At 39.8% G+C, this 12880-nt stretch overlaps 2 protein-coding genes across 3 annotated transcripts; one reads left to right on the top strand and one right to left on the bottom strand.

The window, feature by feature from the left end:
* Nucleotides 1-420: 420 nt before the first annotated feature.
* LOC126602040 (zeaxanthin epoxidase, chloroplastic-like) lies at nt 421-5102 on the bottom strand. 2 transcript variants are annotated; one of them, XM_050268855.1, is made up of 16 exons: nt 4433-5102; nt 3849-4011; nt 3555-3629; nt 3321-3421; nt 3072-3187; nt 2733-2944; nt 2543-2634; nt 2264-2378; nt 2062-2165; nt 1851-1896; nt 1661-1725; nt 1474-1560; nt 1250-1304; nt 1052-1140; nt 833-917; nt 421-695 (listed from the first exon to the last, which is right to left on the bottom strand). In XM_050268855.1, the coding sequence occupies exons 1-16, from the start codon at nt 4945-4947 to the stop codon at nt 621-623; spliced, it is 1995 nt and encodes a 664-aa protein (XP_050124812.1). In that variant the 5' UTR covers nt 4948-5102; the 3' UTR covers nt 421-620. The 2 variants fall into 2 exon arrangements, with proteins under 2 accessions (XP_050124812.1, XP_050124810.1); XM_050268853.1 differs by having other exon boundaries at nt 1250-1310; nt 4433-5101.
* Nucleotides 5103-6027: 925 nt separating this feature from the next.
* On the top strand, nt 6028-6873 carry LOC126602841 (uncharacterized). Its single transcript, XM_050269687.1, has one exon. The coding sequence runs from the start codon at nt 6028-6030 to the stop codon at nt 6871-6873; it is 846 nt and encodes a 281-aa protein (XP_050125644.1).
* The last annotated feature ends 6007 nt before the right edge of the window (nt 6874-12880 follow it).

Below are 12880 nucleotides of genomic sequence, written 5' to 3'. Positions count from 1 at the left end.
GATGGCAACGGGAGGTGAGATTTGAGATTTTGGAGTATGATAACAAAAAAAGAAAAAAAGAAAAAAAGAAAAAAAAAAAGAAATTGGATCGCATGATCGAATCGAATATCCGATCATCTAACAAATCAGATATGCATTTAGTTAGTAACAAGAACAAATAATAGGAGCATGAACAAAAACAGGCAAAACACTGAAAGACCAGCAGAGGAGGAGGAAAAAGAGAAATGGAGAGCAAGGTGGTAGCCAAAAAAGAAAAACAGAGTTATCAGATAGCAATTAGCACAAATATCTTCTTAGCTCTCCTAATTTAATAATTTAAAAGCATCACTTGTACTCCCAACCAAAAGGTGGAGAACTGAACCACAACCGAAGGGTGAACAAACTAGAAAAAACCACCTCTCCAATTGGATATCAAGAGACTAGTCAAAATCGATATATTCACATTCATCATGAAGATAGAAAGTTCTACATGTCGCACATATTTCCTCTTTTTTTTTTTTGGAAGGGTAGCGTCTAATGTTGGTGTAATGCTATCTACTCTGCAAAACGCAGCATATTCACATTTTGCATTTCCACTGCTCTCAACAATGCTGTACAAATTTCATTATATGAAGTTACCGTCACGCAGCTTGAAGAACTCCTTCCTTCTCGGCACTCTTCGGAGAAGACTTCATAACTTTAACCCTGAACGCCACCTGCATAATAATAATTGGATGCTAAGAATTCATTCCGACAAAAGGAACCACCGTGCAAAAATGTGGCACCATTTGCCAGATACGATGGATTGACTGTGAGTTATGCAGAAAACTATACGGTAAGGATTGTTTACTACCTTCTGGGAACCAATCTCAATAGCATCGGAAGGATGTAAACGAGCAGGGGAATTTGGGGGTACTCGGTATCGCTTCTCCTCAATACTGCACAAGTAGAAGGTATTATAGGGGGAATGCAGGGAAAAGTTTTAACAAATTGAGTTGCACGCAGAAAAGGCGAAAACCACTTTGTTTCAGTTCTTTCGGTAAGGAAAAAAAAAAACACCCTTTCTACTTACTCAGCAATCCAGGTACCATGTTCACTTTGCAAATCAGTCACGTAGAAGGCACCATCCTTGTAGCTGATACGAGCGTGCATATCCGAGACCTGAATTAAGAAATACCTCATCGCTCAATCTAGAACACACCAAAAAAAAAGGAAGAAATAGGTTTGTTTCTGGAGATAAATGTAAAGTGAACAGAAGCGGTCAAATCACCTGGGGCGAGCGTATTGTTATTGATGTTCCAGAAGCATCCCCATGTGGTACGCTCCTACGACTAGGAGAAAACATCATTAGAATTTTCTTATTTAGAACATCTTACTGAAAACACTTGTGCCTTCCAAAATATAAGGCAATGTGCGGTTGATGGTTCTGTTCTATACAATAATATAATGTGTGTCTTGTAGGGGAGGACGGGAATGATGGGTATGTAGGCATACCCGATTATGCAGGATGTTTTCTCATCTCTATTCAAACAAATAAGTTGCGAAGCATCATTGTCTTGCCCACAAGGTATAAGATACCACCTACAAGAACAAATTGAATATCAACACAACTACCCTGGATTACTAAATTTACTGAAAATATTTTGTAGATTATGATGACAGAAACTGGGATAAAACTTACTCTCCGTCAATAGCACACTCCAGTGCATCATCGTCTTCAAACCATGTTCGTAACTGGTCACTTGCCTTCATAAAATTTGTCCGCATATTAGCAGTTAAGTAACAATAAAGTCCAAAAGGCGATCCGAAGATGAAGGAAAGAAATAACAATTTCTATACACTGCTGATGAATAACACTTTGAACAACGTACTTTATCTGAGAGCCTGCAACTGGGTGACCTTCCTTCAAGTTTTGAGCTGCAAAGAAACATCGTCAGTTTCTCGGTAGAAAAGTATCCGTTTAAAACACATGAAGGTCTATGATCCAAGCGCCAACAGATTAAATTGTAATAAGATTTTTATAACTAAAACAAAAAAGAATGAGCAAAAGACACAGAAAGTTACAGTTGATCAAAATTTTACCTGTTACCACCTAAGACCCAGCTCAGCATCAAGGGCATTGCCTTATCAATAAAAACCCTCCCACCAACTCTTCCCGGATGTGGTATCCGAAACTTGGTCAAAAACTACAAGGGAATTAAGCCAACATGAGTACATATGCACCTTCGTTCTATCATCTATAAATTTAACTGATTTTCAGTATGTACTTAATAAAAGGTCTTACCGACAAAGGACCAAGTCCCACTCCCAGATAAGCCTTGTAAGTGGAAGCCATTAGTGCAGCCATTCTGGCCATTCCATGAATAATGGCAACCCGCAGTCTTCTAGAATTCTCATAGCTGAAGATAAAGTAAAAAAACTCACCAAAGTCTATACAACAACTGCTTTGGCGTATAACTTAAATCTACGATTTTCATTTTAAGAACACTAAGATTCAGATGCATCAGGAAGTGTCATCAGCTTATCTCAATTAACTTTCATCAATATAATAGTGTGGGGTTACCTTCTCAAAGAAGAATTAATGTCAATAGGAGTTCCCGATTCGCTACTTTTCTGCCATGCTTTATCAAGCTCCATGGCAAGTTGATAACCGTCCTGTGATGATTAAGTAATAGGGTCAGAAAGAACGCTCAACAACATGATCTGGGTGATGGATAATGCCCGGTGTTGAACCAAATCAGTGCAATGCATACCTCAATGGCCATGCATCCCCCTTGACCCATATTTGGCTGCATAGCATGAACAGAATCGCCAAGCAAGGTTACACGACCCTTTCCCCAGGTTAGGATGGGTGTCCTATCATATATGTCTCGTCGTAGAATTGCATCTTCCTCTGTGGTAAGTAACAAATCTATCACATTATCACACCAGCCCTCAAATATTTTGAGCAGCCTTTCCTTTTTACCTGCCAAAAAATGGACAAGAACAAATGAATCGTATGTTTCTACTATCATAAAGAGTATAAGCACACACATATATCACCATCTGACGTTTTCAACTACGTAAGAAAGGCTGAGAATCTCAATCTATACCATTGGGCCTATCAACACCACCAGGTGCTTCCTTGTGAAATGCATACCACTGCATCTTTCCTGCACCGACATCTGAAGAAACAAAGTATTGTTTGTGCCCCAAGAATACGCGGTACCTTCAGAAGATAAGTTTAAATTTAAGTCTTCACGCATAATCTAACCTGACATATAAGAAGACAATGAAATGGTGCAAATGCCAGTAAACCCGTAAACTAGCCATACTTAAAAAAAATAAAAGGTCAGACATACCCTACAGAATTTATGTCAGCAGGCACAAAATCTGCGATACCAGTATAACAAGTGTAACCAGAGTAAACAGCGTCCGTTAATCCAAACAAGTTCTTCCTCACCTACTCACAAGAAAACGTAATTTGATTTCAACTTAATATTTTTATAATGAATATACTCTGCAGATTATGGTATATAAGTAGACAATATTTCACATGTGTGCCCAGAATTTTGAGCCTTGGAATTTTGCAATACCTTTGACCATATACCATCGGCCCCAACCAGAACATCGCCTTCAAAACGCTCACCATTCTCAAGCATCACATTGACCTATTAAATTGACAAAGGTATAAGAATTCTTACCAACTGCCAAACCAGATGAATTCTACGCAGTTCGATTACATTGAAATAGCACTGCGAAGATGCACATTATATAAAGACACAAACAAAAAGTAGGAAACACTTTCTCAATTTTTTTTCACATTTCTAAGCGACAAACAACGGTACAAACAAGATTTAAGTAATTAACGGGTAGCATGAGATCATTACCTTATCTCCAACATCCTCAAAGTTAACAACATTACTACCATTTATAATAATATCGTCCCCGACAGCACGAGCAAGTATTTGTTGCAATGTCATTCGGCTTATAACTCTTGTAACTGGAAGCCCCCGTTCCACTGCAGGAGTGAATGTATCAAACTTGACATACCTGATAATCAACTAATCATCAATACATTTGAATGGCTGCATACAAATCATCAATACTTGTACGGAATCATGTAAATTGTGTTTTGAAAATTGAATTGAACAATTTCTATCTTTATGATAAAAGATTTTATTTTACATAATTTCTTCATCCATTATTCTTCTTGGTTTTCATCAATTAAACAAGAAAATAAAATCCTTTTGACTTCTTCTCATTATCTCATAAAGGAGTAGGTAAATTCCCAAATTATTTTAGCCTAAAAACAATAAAAAGGAAACAAATTTGGCAATCAATATAAACTTGATCACTTAAAAAACTCAGAAAAACTCTTATAAGCTACCAGTCCAAAACAACCACTGTCCGTCATCGAGTCCAATCGAATCGTAGACACCAAACGCGACCTGGATCAATCAAAACAACTTACCAAGTACCAGAAACCCCATCAACGAGTCCATTGATCCTATCCCCAGTAACACAACCAACCGTCATAACCTCCTCAGCAACATCCACATCAATGGCTTCCAACGCCGCCAACGCATTACTCTGTATCTGAATAGGACCTCTGTACTGCCCCTCTCCTCTCACAGCACTCAAATCCTTCTCAAACACCACCACATCAAATCCCTTCTTTTTCGCCGCCAGAGCAAAAACTAGCCCTCCGATTCCACCGCCAGCAACCAGAATTCTCAGGTTCTTCTTCTGCTGGGTCGGTGCGGGCGCACTAGTGGAGGCCTCTTCGGGTGGCGCCGCCGTCGCAGCTCTCACCTCAGTCAAACACTTCTTATTCCCAGTTCTTGCTCTGCTTCTCAAATGGCAGTTGTAGTGAAAATATGGGGAAAATACATGCGGGAAGTCTTTGTTGGCGGGACACGGTAGGTGGGATCTTGAGAAAACTACCGCCGATGGGTTCATGGAGTTGCAGAAAACAGCGGAAGCCATAGGTTTGTGCTCTGAGAAGCAAAGAAGAAAGAACAAAAACAAAAAAAATGAAAGCTTCGGGCTTTCTTCCTCTGTGTGGAAAGATAACGACTGGGAGTCTGAGGATTTGAGGAGGGAGAAAAAATGGAGGGAGAGAGAGAGGGAGGGAGATAAAATAATCTAGGTGACTGGGAGCCACAACCTTCGAAGGCTTGAATTGTCCACCAATCATGGAGATTCTCAAGCCATGTGGCAGTTTGTGGGCGAGACAAACACTATTTTCTCAAGAGGGAAAAATTAAATCTTTTTTGAAGTGGTGGTGGGTTGATTTATTATTTTCATTATTTGCGAAAAATAGTAACATTGGGGCTGGATTTCAACTTCCTAATTTTTTTTTCTGTACTTTGTCTTGACTCTTGATTGTAAACTGAAACTGGAGAAGAAAGTGATCGTTGGAGTTTAAATATCTTACAAGTATGAAGTGTGGGCTTTTACCAACTTATCTTCAATATTATCTTTCTGAATTATATATTTTATGGCAAACGTTAAAATGATTTCTTTTTTAGTTTAACACATTAAAGTAGAAATTCAACTGCTTAATAGCTTAATTTGTCGGCCTACAATATAGAAATTTTAAAAAATGCGTGTAGTTATTTTTCTCCATAATCATTCTATCAAGCCCTTTTCTTCCCCTCTCTTCTCTGTCGATTCTTTTCCTTCTTCCTTCTCTAAATTTATACAGCAACACTCCATAAGTTTTCTCCCTACATTTATCTTTATTTAATTATTGTACAAGGTTTGGAAGTGGTTGGTGTAATTGAAATTTGTTTCTTTGAGTATTTATAACCGGATTTTAGAGTAACTTAAATTATGTGAAGCATGAGGTATAGGATTTATTCCACCGTATGAAAACTAGAAATTTCATGTGCCAAACCATTGACATGGAACATGCATCTATTGCCTTTTCGTGAATTTAGAGACCAAATTTGTGAGGAAAAATATATGAACTGAAGCATTATGGTGGTGAAAAACATGTAAAATATATAAACAGTTAGGGTCAACCTTCTTCGACGGCGCATGCGAGTGCAAAGTAAATGTGTGATGTGTGGAGGTGCGGAGGAGACGGAGAATCACCTGTTTTTTGCATGTGAGTTTAGTCGTGTTTTGTGGTACTGTTGCTCTTTGCAGATAGATATCACGGCTATTATTGGGCGAGATTTTCATGAGACTTGGAAGGGGTTATGTATGAGATTTCATGAAGATGATAGGAAGGATGAGTTGCTGCAGGAGTGTGTGTTTATTATGTGGAGAATATGGAAGAATAGGAATGAAATGGTGTTTCATGAGGTGTTAAATGATCCCATGGATATGGTTCACTTGGTACGTAAGCAACTTTTGGAATTTAGAGTTTGCACCTCTGTGGAAAATCATGAATCTGGGGGGAGTGACGCCGTGGCTGGGGCTGTATTTGCTGGACAGCCAGTACGGTGGAAGCGGCCAGGTTTTTGGGTGATTAAGGTCAACTGCGATGGCGCATGGTGCTCTAAGACATGCAAAGGTGGATATGGCTGGGTAATGCGGGATTTTGCTGGTTTGTTGAGTGTGGCTGGGGGGGGGGGGGGGGAGGAGGGTGGACTACTCTTCAACACGGTGGCTATGGTGGAAGCTGCGGCAATTCGTGCGGCATTATTGGTTTGTCTGGAGTTGGGTTATGAGGAAGCGGAGATCGAGTCTGATTCTCAAGTGATAATTAGTATGATTAATGGGAATTATGTGGTGGGTGCGACTTTGGAATGCTATATTCATGATATTGGTCAGTTGGTCTCTCAATTTCGAGGGGTGAGGTTTGGTTTTGTCAAGCGGAATGGAAATGCCGCTGCTCATGCTATCGCCTCATATGTTGACTCACTTGGAGGTGCCTTCCATGTTGGAAATTATATATTATAATATGAAATATTGTAATATATAATTTTAATAATTGAATGAAAAATAGTGTTAACCAATTTCTTAGAAAGGTTATGTTGTTTAGGTGTATTCTCTTGATAAGTGATGTATACTTATAGATGAAAAGTTACATCTCCTTAACAAAAAGTACTTGGGTTCTATATAAACTCATGAAACCATTATCATTAAATATAGAAAAATAGAGTTAATTGTTACTCTCTTGAGAAATAGGGTTTCCCCAACTTTGTTTCTCAAATGATTCGTGTGTCAAATTCCGAGTCGTGTCTTGAGAGTACGGAATATATAAAGTTCGCCAGAGTCCGAAGATTGAAGTGCTTTGACTTCGGATTATAGATTGTTGAATCCTGGGAGATGGACGCCTATTGAACTACAAGCACAAGAGTAGAGGCGAAATTCTATCTTTAGGACATTGCATTTATGCAAGCCTCAATCTCCAAGTTTGTCAGTTATTCTAACTTTCACTCTAGTAGTTTATATTAATTTCATATATAATTGATGTTGTGAATTTCTTTATGATTATTATCATTGGAATTATATTGTTATTTCCCATATTTTATATTATTGCTCCAACATTCCATTGGGATGCTATTGGTCCGGAATTTTTATTTAATATTCTTGCTGAAGATGTAAACATTCATATTAGAATTTAATAAAGTTTTCCTTTTGACAAAAAATAAAATAAAAAAAATAAGCGGTGGTGTGGTCCTAAGAACAGAAAGATATTTAAGAGATGATTAGTATTAATTAAGTATACCTTAATTAAATAATAATCTGAGTAGTATCCTAGTAGCGACAAACGAAATGGGTATCGACTGTTGCACAATTTTTTTTTTAAAATGTATCAAAATAGGGTGAGATATAATAAATAGTTTAATTTTTTTAAATATTCAATTATTTGTATTATAATATTTAATGTACCATGTTTTTAGTTTACTGAATAATATCTCCTATGACATTCGTGTGTGTTGTGTTGTTGTGATTGGTTTGATGTTGCTTTAACTGTCCCATTAAACGACAATGTCATTCATTGTTGTTGGGGCCCAGTAATTAGCTGACTCAGCTTAAGTGTATGTGGCACTAACAAAGAACCTCCTTGGACGAGAGATTTTTCAGTGTGATCGTCATATGAGGTGATACATCACGTGTCCCTATATAAATGGTGGGTTATATGTGTTAAAAGGTTAATAACTTAAAAATGAAAAATTTCCACCACTTGCATAAAAACACGTGATGTATCATTTGTGTTCTCGTCACAACTAAAAATTTCTTCTCCTTGTTCCAATGAACTAGGTGTCAGAGTCCCCGAGCTAACACGAGTCTAATGGTTTCCATCACTTCCTATAGGGCGGCTTTTTTCTTTGAGGAAAAAGGGGAAAAAATGTTGTTTAAAATGGATTACGCATTACGCCATTGACACAAGCGTATTAGATTTTTTATTGGTTAATTTGTGAAGTGCATTTTGGTATCACAAAACAAAATTAAATTCTAACACAAGCTATTATTGGTCACTTTGTGACAAAAAATACATAATTCTTGCAGACATAATTTGCTGAACAATTATGGAGGCCACAGAGAGAGGGGGTGTGTTACATAGTGTAACACCCAGTCTTTGAAATATTTATTTTCGGGAATTAATTTTGTTGATGGACCCAAATTAAAATCTTGTTTAGTTCACTACTATAGTTATTTATTTTCTATTTCAATTTAAATTTGTTGATGCATAAAATCAATGAGGACTTTGGTACAACAGAAAGTGTTAAGTTTGTGACATTCGCTAGATTGCTCCGGTCACTAGTGTGGATAAGTATGTAAATGGATAGAGACAGGGAAGCAAACACAAGATGTACGTGGTTCACCCAGATTGGCTACGTCCACGGAGTAGAGGAGTTCTCATTAATTGTGAAGGGTTTACACAAGTACATAGGTTCAAACTCTCCTTTAGTGAGTACTAGTGAATGATTTAGTACAAATGACATTAGGAAATATTGTGAGAGAATGATCTCTATTTATAGAAGAGAGTTTCTAGTTTCATTCTGACATTGACATGTGTCGTGTTGTGATTGGCTTCTGATGACGACATGTGTCGCGCTGTGATTGGCCTCTTGGTTGGAGGGAAACTATTCTAGGTCCTTGATGGTATAACGTTGACCGGTGCTCAGTAGTTTCAGGATTGGTCAAGTATGGTATAAACAGTGCTCCCCTAAGTTCCCGAGTGAGGGAAGCTCCTCGTTTAGGGACTTGCAAGATCCAAGCCATTGAGTAATCACGAAACTTCTAAGTACCGAAGTGTGGAATCATTTTCACTTGCCTTATTTGTCTCATATAAATCGGGGTAATCCAACTATCCCCCTGTTGTAAGTTACATACTTCCGTAGCCATGGTGCTTGGTACTGCCAACAATTTGACCTGAATTTTTCTCCCAATCTTGTCTTCCACCTCTGAGGCGAGGCGACCCAAAGCATTTGCATGACTGTTTGTCACTCGAGGAATTTGGGTGATCTGGTAGTGAAAGTGCTTGAGCAACAATTGTGTTTGTGCTAGATATGCTGCCATGGAGCTATCCTTAGCGTTAAAGTTATTGGTGACCTGGTTAACCATCAATTGGGAGTGATTGAAAATATCAATTCGTTTAACCCCATGGTGTTTGGCCAAACGTAAGCCTGCTAGGAGGGCTTCATATTCGGCCTCATTGTTCGACGCTTTGAATTTGAAACGAAGAGCATACTTCATCGCCACTTTGTCAGGGGTCATAAGGACTAGTCCTGCTCCACAACCCTGTTGGTTGGACGAGCCATCAACATATAGACTCTATGTTGGGGCTGTTGGTTCTATTTTCTGAGCTTCCGAGGGTAATGAAATCACTTCTTTAGGCGTAGAAACAATGTCAACAGGATATGTGAAGTCGGCCTGCCACTGCTTGGCTCTTCTCAGCTGGCTTTGGTTGGTAAGAGATGTCAAACTCACCCAATGCTATCGCCCATTTGATCATTCGCTCAGAAGTGTTAGGACTTTGGAGTATCTGTCGAAGATGATGATTGGTAAGCACGATGATGGAGTGTGCTTGGAAGTAAGGGCGAAATTTTTTAGCAGACCTGACCAATGCTAGAGCCAATTTCTCAATGTTGGAGTATTGAGTCTCCACATCTTGTAAGGCTTTACTAGTGTAGTAGACAGGCCGTTCGACATTACCATCATTTTGAATGAGAACATAACTTATTGCTGAAGCCTATACCGACAAATAGATAATGAGAGTGTCACCAACCTCAGGTTTGGAGAGAAGATGGGCTTTACTCATGTAGTCTTTGAGGTTATTGAATGCCTCAGCATATTCATCAGTCTACGTAATGTACTTCTTACTTCCCTTAAGTGCTTTGAAGAAAGGAGCACATCTGTCTGTGGCCTTAGAGATGAACCTAGTTAAGGCTGCCACCTTGCCAGTAAGGCTTTGGATATATTTTGAAGTTACCGGTTCCTTCATGTCGAGGATTACTTTGATTTTCTCAGGATTAGCCTCCGTTGGCCTATCATGAAGCCTAAGAATTTGCCAGAGCCTACGCCGAAGACACATTTGTTGGGGTTCAACCTCATTCGATACCTCTTCAGAATGGTGAAAGTTTCAGATAGGTTGGTGATGTGTTGGTCATCATGTTTGCTCTTGACTATCATATCATCAACGTAAACTTCCATGCTCTTCCCATTCTGTTCGGCGAACATTGAATTGACCAGTCTCTGATAAGTCGCTCCTGCATTCTTTAGGTCGAAGGGCATGACTTTATAGCAATATAGTCCCCTGTCAGTAGTGAAGGCTGTGTGTTCTTGGTCCGTAAGGTTCATGAGGATTTGGTTGTATCCTGAGTAAGCATCCATAAAGCTCAGGAGTTTACACCCTGCTGTAGAGTTTATAAGTTTGTCTATGAGAGGAAGAGGAAAGCTATCCTTTGGGCATCATTTGTTTAAGTCGGTGTAATCGACATACATTCTCCACAAAACCTTTTGGAGTAGGAGACTTTCCTTGGTTAGATTCTTCTTAACAAGGACAACATTTGCTACCCACGTTGGATAATTGACTTCGCGGATGAAGCCTATGCCTTTGCGTTTTTCAACTTCTGCCTTTATTGCCTCGTACCGTTCATTGTCATAGGGTCTTGGGGTCAATACTTAAGCGATGACAAATGATATCGGGAGAGATGCCGGGCATGTCCTCGTATGACCAGGCGAAGACCTCAGTGTTCTCTTACAAAAAAAAGATCAATGATAACCGAATGGGTGGTGCCAATCTTCACCATGCGATCCGGATAATCTTCTGAGATAGAGACATTCTCCAACTCTTCAGCGGGTTGTGCTTGCTGGGTGAAAAATTCATCTCGATGATCATCGGGTTGACTGTTGCCACCGTGAAGATTCAAGTTGGCTTTGTCTAGGCTGGTCTTTCTGACTTAGTCATGTATAGAAAGGGTTTCCTTGGGCACAGGCAAGTGTTGTTGCTTGACCGAAGTGTTGTAACATGATCGTGCACTAAGTTGATCTCCTCTGATGTAACCATTGCCATAGGGGGTTGGAAATTTCATCAACAACATATGTGTGGATACCATGGCCTTGAGATCATTGATGCCTGTGCATCCGAAGATGACATTGTATGCCGTTGGGCAATTAACCACCAAGAATTTAGTGGAAATGGTAGCTGTGTAAGGGCCTGTACCAATGGTGAAAGGTAAGTGTATGCTCCACAAAGGTTGCACGATATCACCGGAGAAGCTTATTAGAGGGGAATTCGAGCGATCGAGCAAGTGTTCAGCTACATTAAGTGCCCTGAAAGCTTCAGCAAACATGATATTGACCGAAGCCCCCATGTCTACCAGGATTTGTCGTACTTCAAAGTTGGCTATGTGAGCTTCCACGATCAGTGGGTCGTTATGAGGGTAGATGATACCTCTTTCTTCCTCAGGGTAGAAACATATTGGATCCCAGTTGTTTTTGATACTTACCTCCCCTGATGTCTTCCACGTGAAACATGTGGTGGCCAGACCTTAAAGCTCGTTCACTATTTTTCATGGCCTTGTTGGAAGATTTAGATACGGGTGTGCCACCACTTATGGAATATATCACATTCACCTGGCGTTGGTTATGATTACCCCTTAGAGGGTGAAGGAGGAATTGATCAATTTTTCCTTCACATGCCAAAGCTTCAATATGATCACGAAGGGTGATACACTTCTCGCCGTCATGGCCGTTATGCTCGTGGTAGTAGCAAAACATGCTAGTGTTCTTCGTGGGCTTGTAATTCGGGTGCCTCGATTTTGGCTTTAGTATCAAGTGTGCTATGCTGGGGTAAATGGCCACGCTTGTGGCGTTCAAAGGTGTGTATGCCTTATACCTTGGGGTAGGGGCTGTCCTGACACGTGCTTGACCCACTGTGTTGACTGCTTGGGGTTGGAGATTATCATGGCGATACCCTTGGTTATCGTGGTAGTGTCCCTTACTCTTTTTACTAAAATGAGACTGGTGAGGATGTAAATCTTTCCTTTTGCCCTGAGATTGATATGTCTGTTGACTTGGTAAAGTATTAAGTAAGGCAGGGGGAGACACCGCTGCCGTTTGGAAGGTCGAGGTCTTCTCATTTGGTTGGATCTAGCTTCCATTCTCTATTTGCTGATAAAGGGTGGCTGTGGGGGGTTTCCCTTGATATGTCCTTGCCTCGACGAAGGCATGGTTGTAAGCCTGTGCCATCACCTCAGAGTAAGTCTTCTAAGTGTTGGCATTGATCATGTACTTGAAGAAACAATTACGTAGGCCTGTCGTGAAGACCTTGAGGATGGTCTTGTCATCTGCCTTAGCGCAGCGAGAATACTCATGGTTGAAATGATCGGCATACTCTCGTAGTGACTCGTTCGGCTTCTGGCGAATAGTGTACAAGTCATCTGCAAAATGCAAACGATCGATCTGGAAGATGTGTTGAGAGGCAAACAGTTTCCTCAGTTCCTTAAATGAT

This window comes from Malus sylvestris, chromosome 15 (genome assembly GCF_916048215.2).
Source record: "Malus sylvestris chromosome 15, drMalSylv7.2, whole genome shotgun sequence".
Classification (NCBI taxonomy): domain Eukaryota; kingdom Viridiplantae; phylum Streptophyta; class Magnoliopsida; order Rosales; family Rosaceae; genus Malus; species Malus sylvestris.
The sequence above is the reverse complement of the archived record's forward strand: the minus strand, read 5'-3'. Positions and strand labels throughout refer to the sequence as shown.

Excerpts from the sequence above, each read along its gene's own strand:
- LOC126602841 (XM_050269687.1), top strand. The coding sequence starts at position 6,028 with ATGTGTGGAGGTGCGGAGGAGACGGAGAATCACCTGTTTTTTGCATGT.
- LOC126602040 (XM_050268853.1), bottom strand. The coding sequence starts at position 4,947 with ATGGCTTCCGCTGTTTTCTGCAACTCCATGAACCCATCGGCGGTAGTT. Across the intron at positions 2,635-2,732 it reads GGGGATGCATGGCCATTGAG|GACGGTTATCAACTTGCCAT; the intron begins GTATGCATTGCA and ends TAATCATCACAG. Across the intron at positions 918-1,051 it reads CATGGTACCTGGATTGCTGA|TATTGAGGAGAAGCGATACC; the intron begins GTAAGTAGAAAG and ends CTACTTGTGCAG.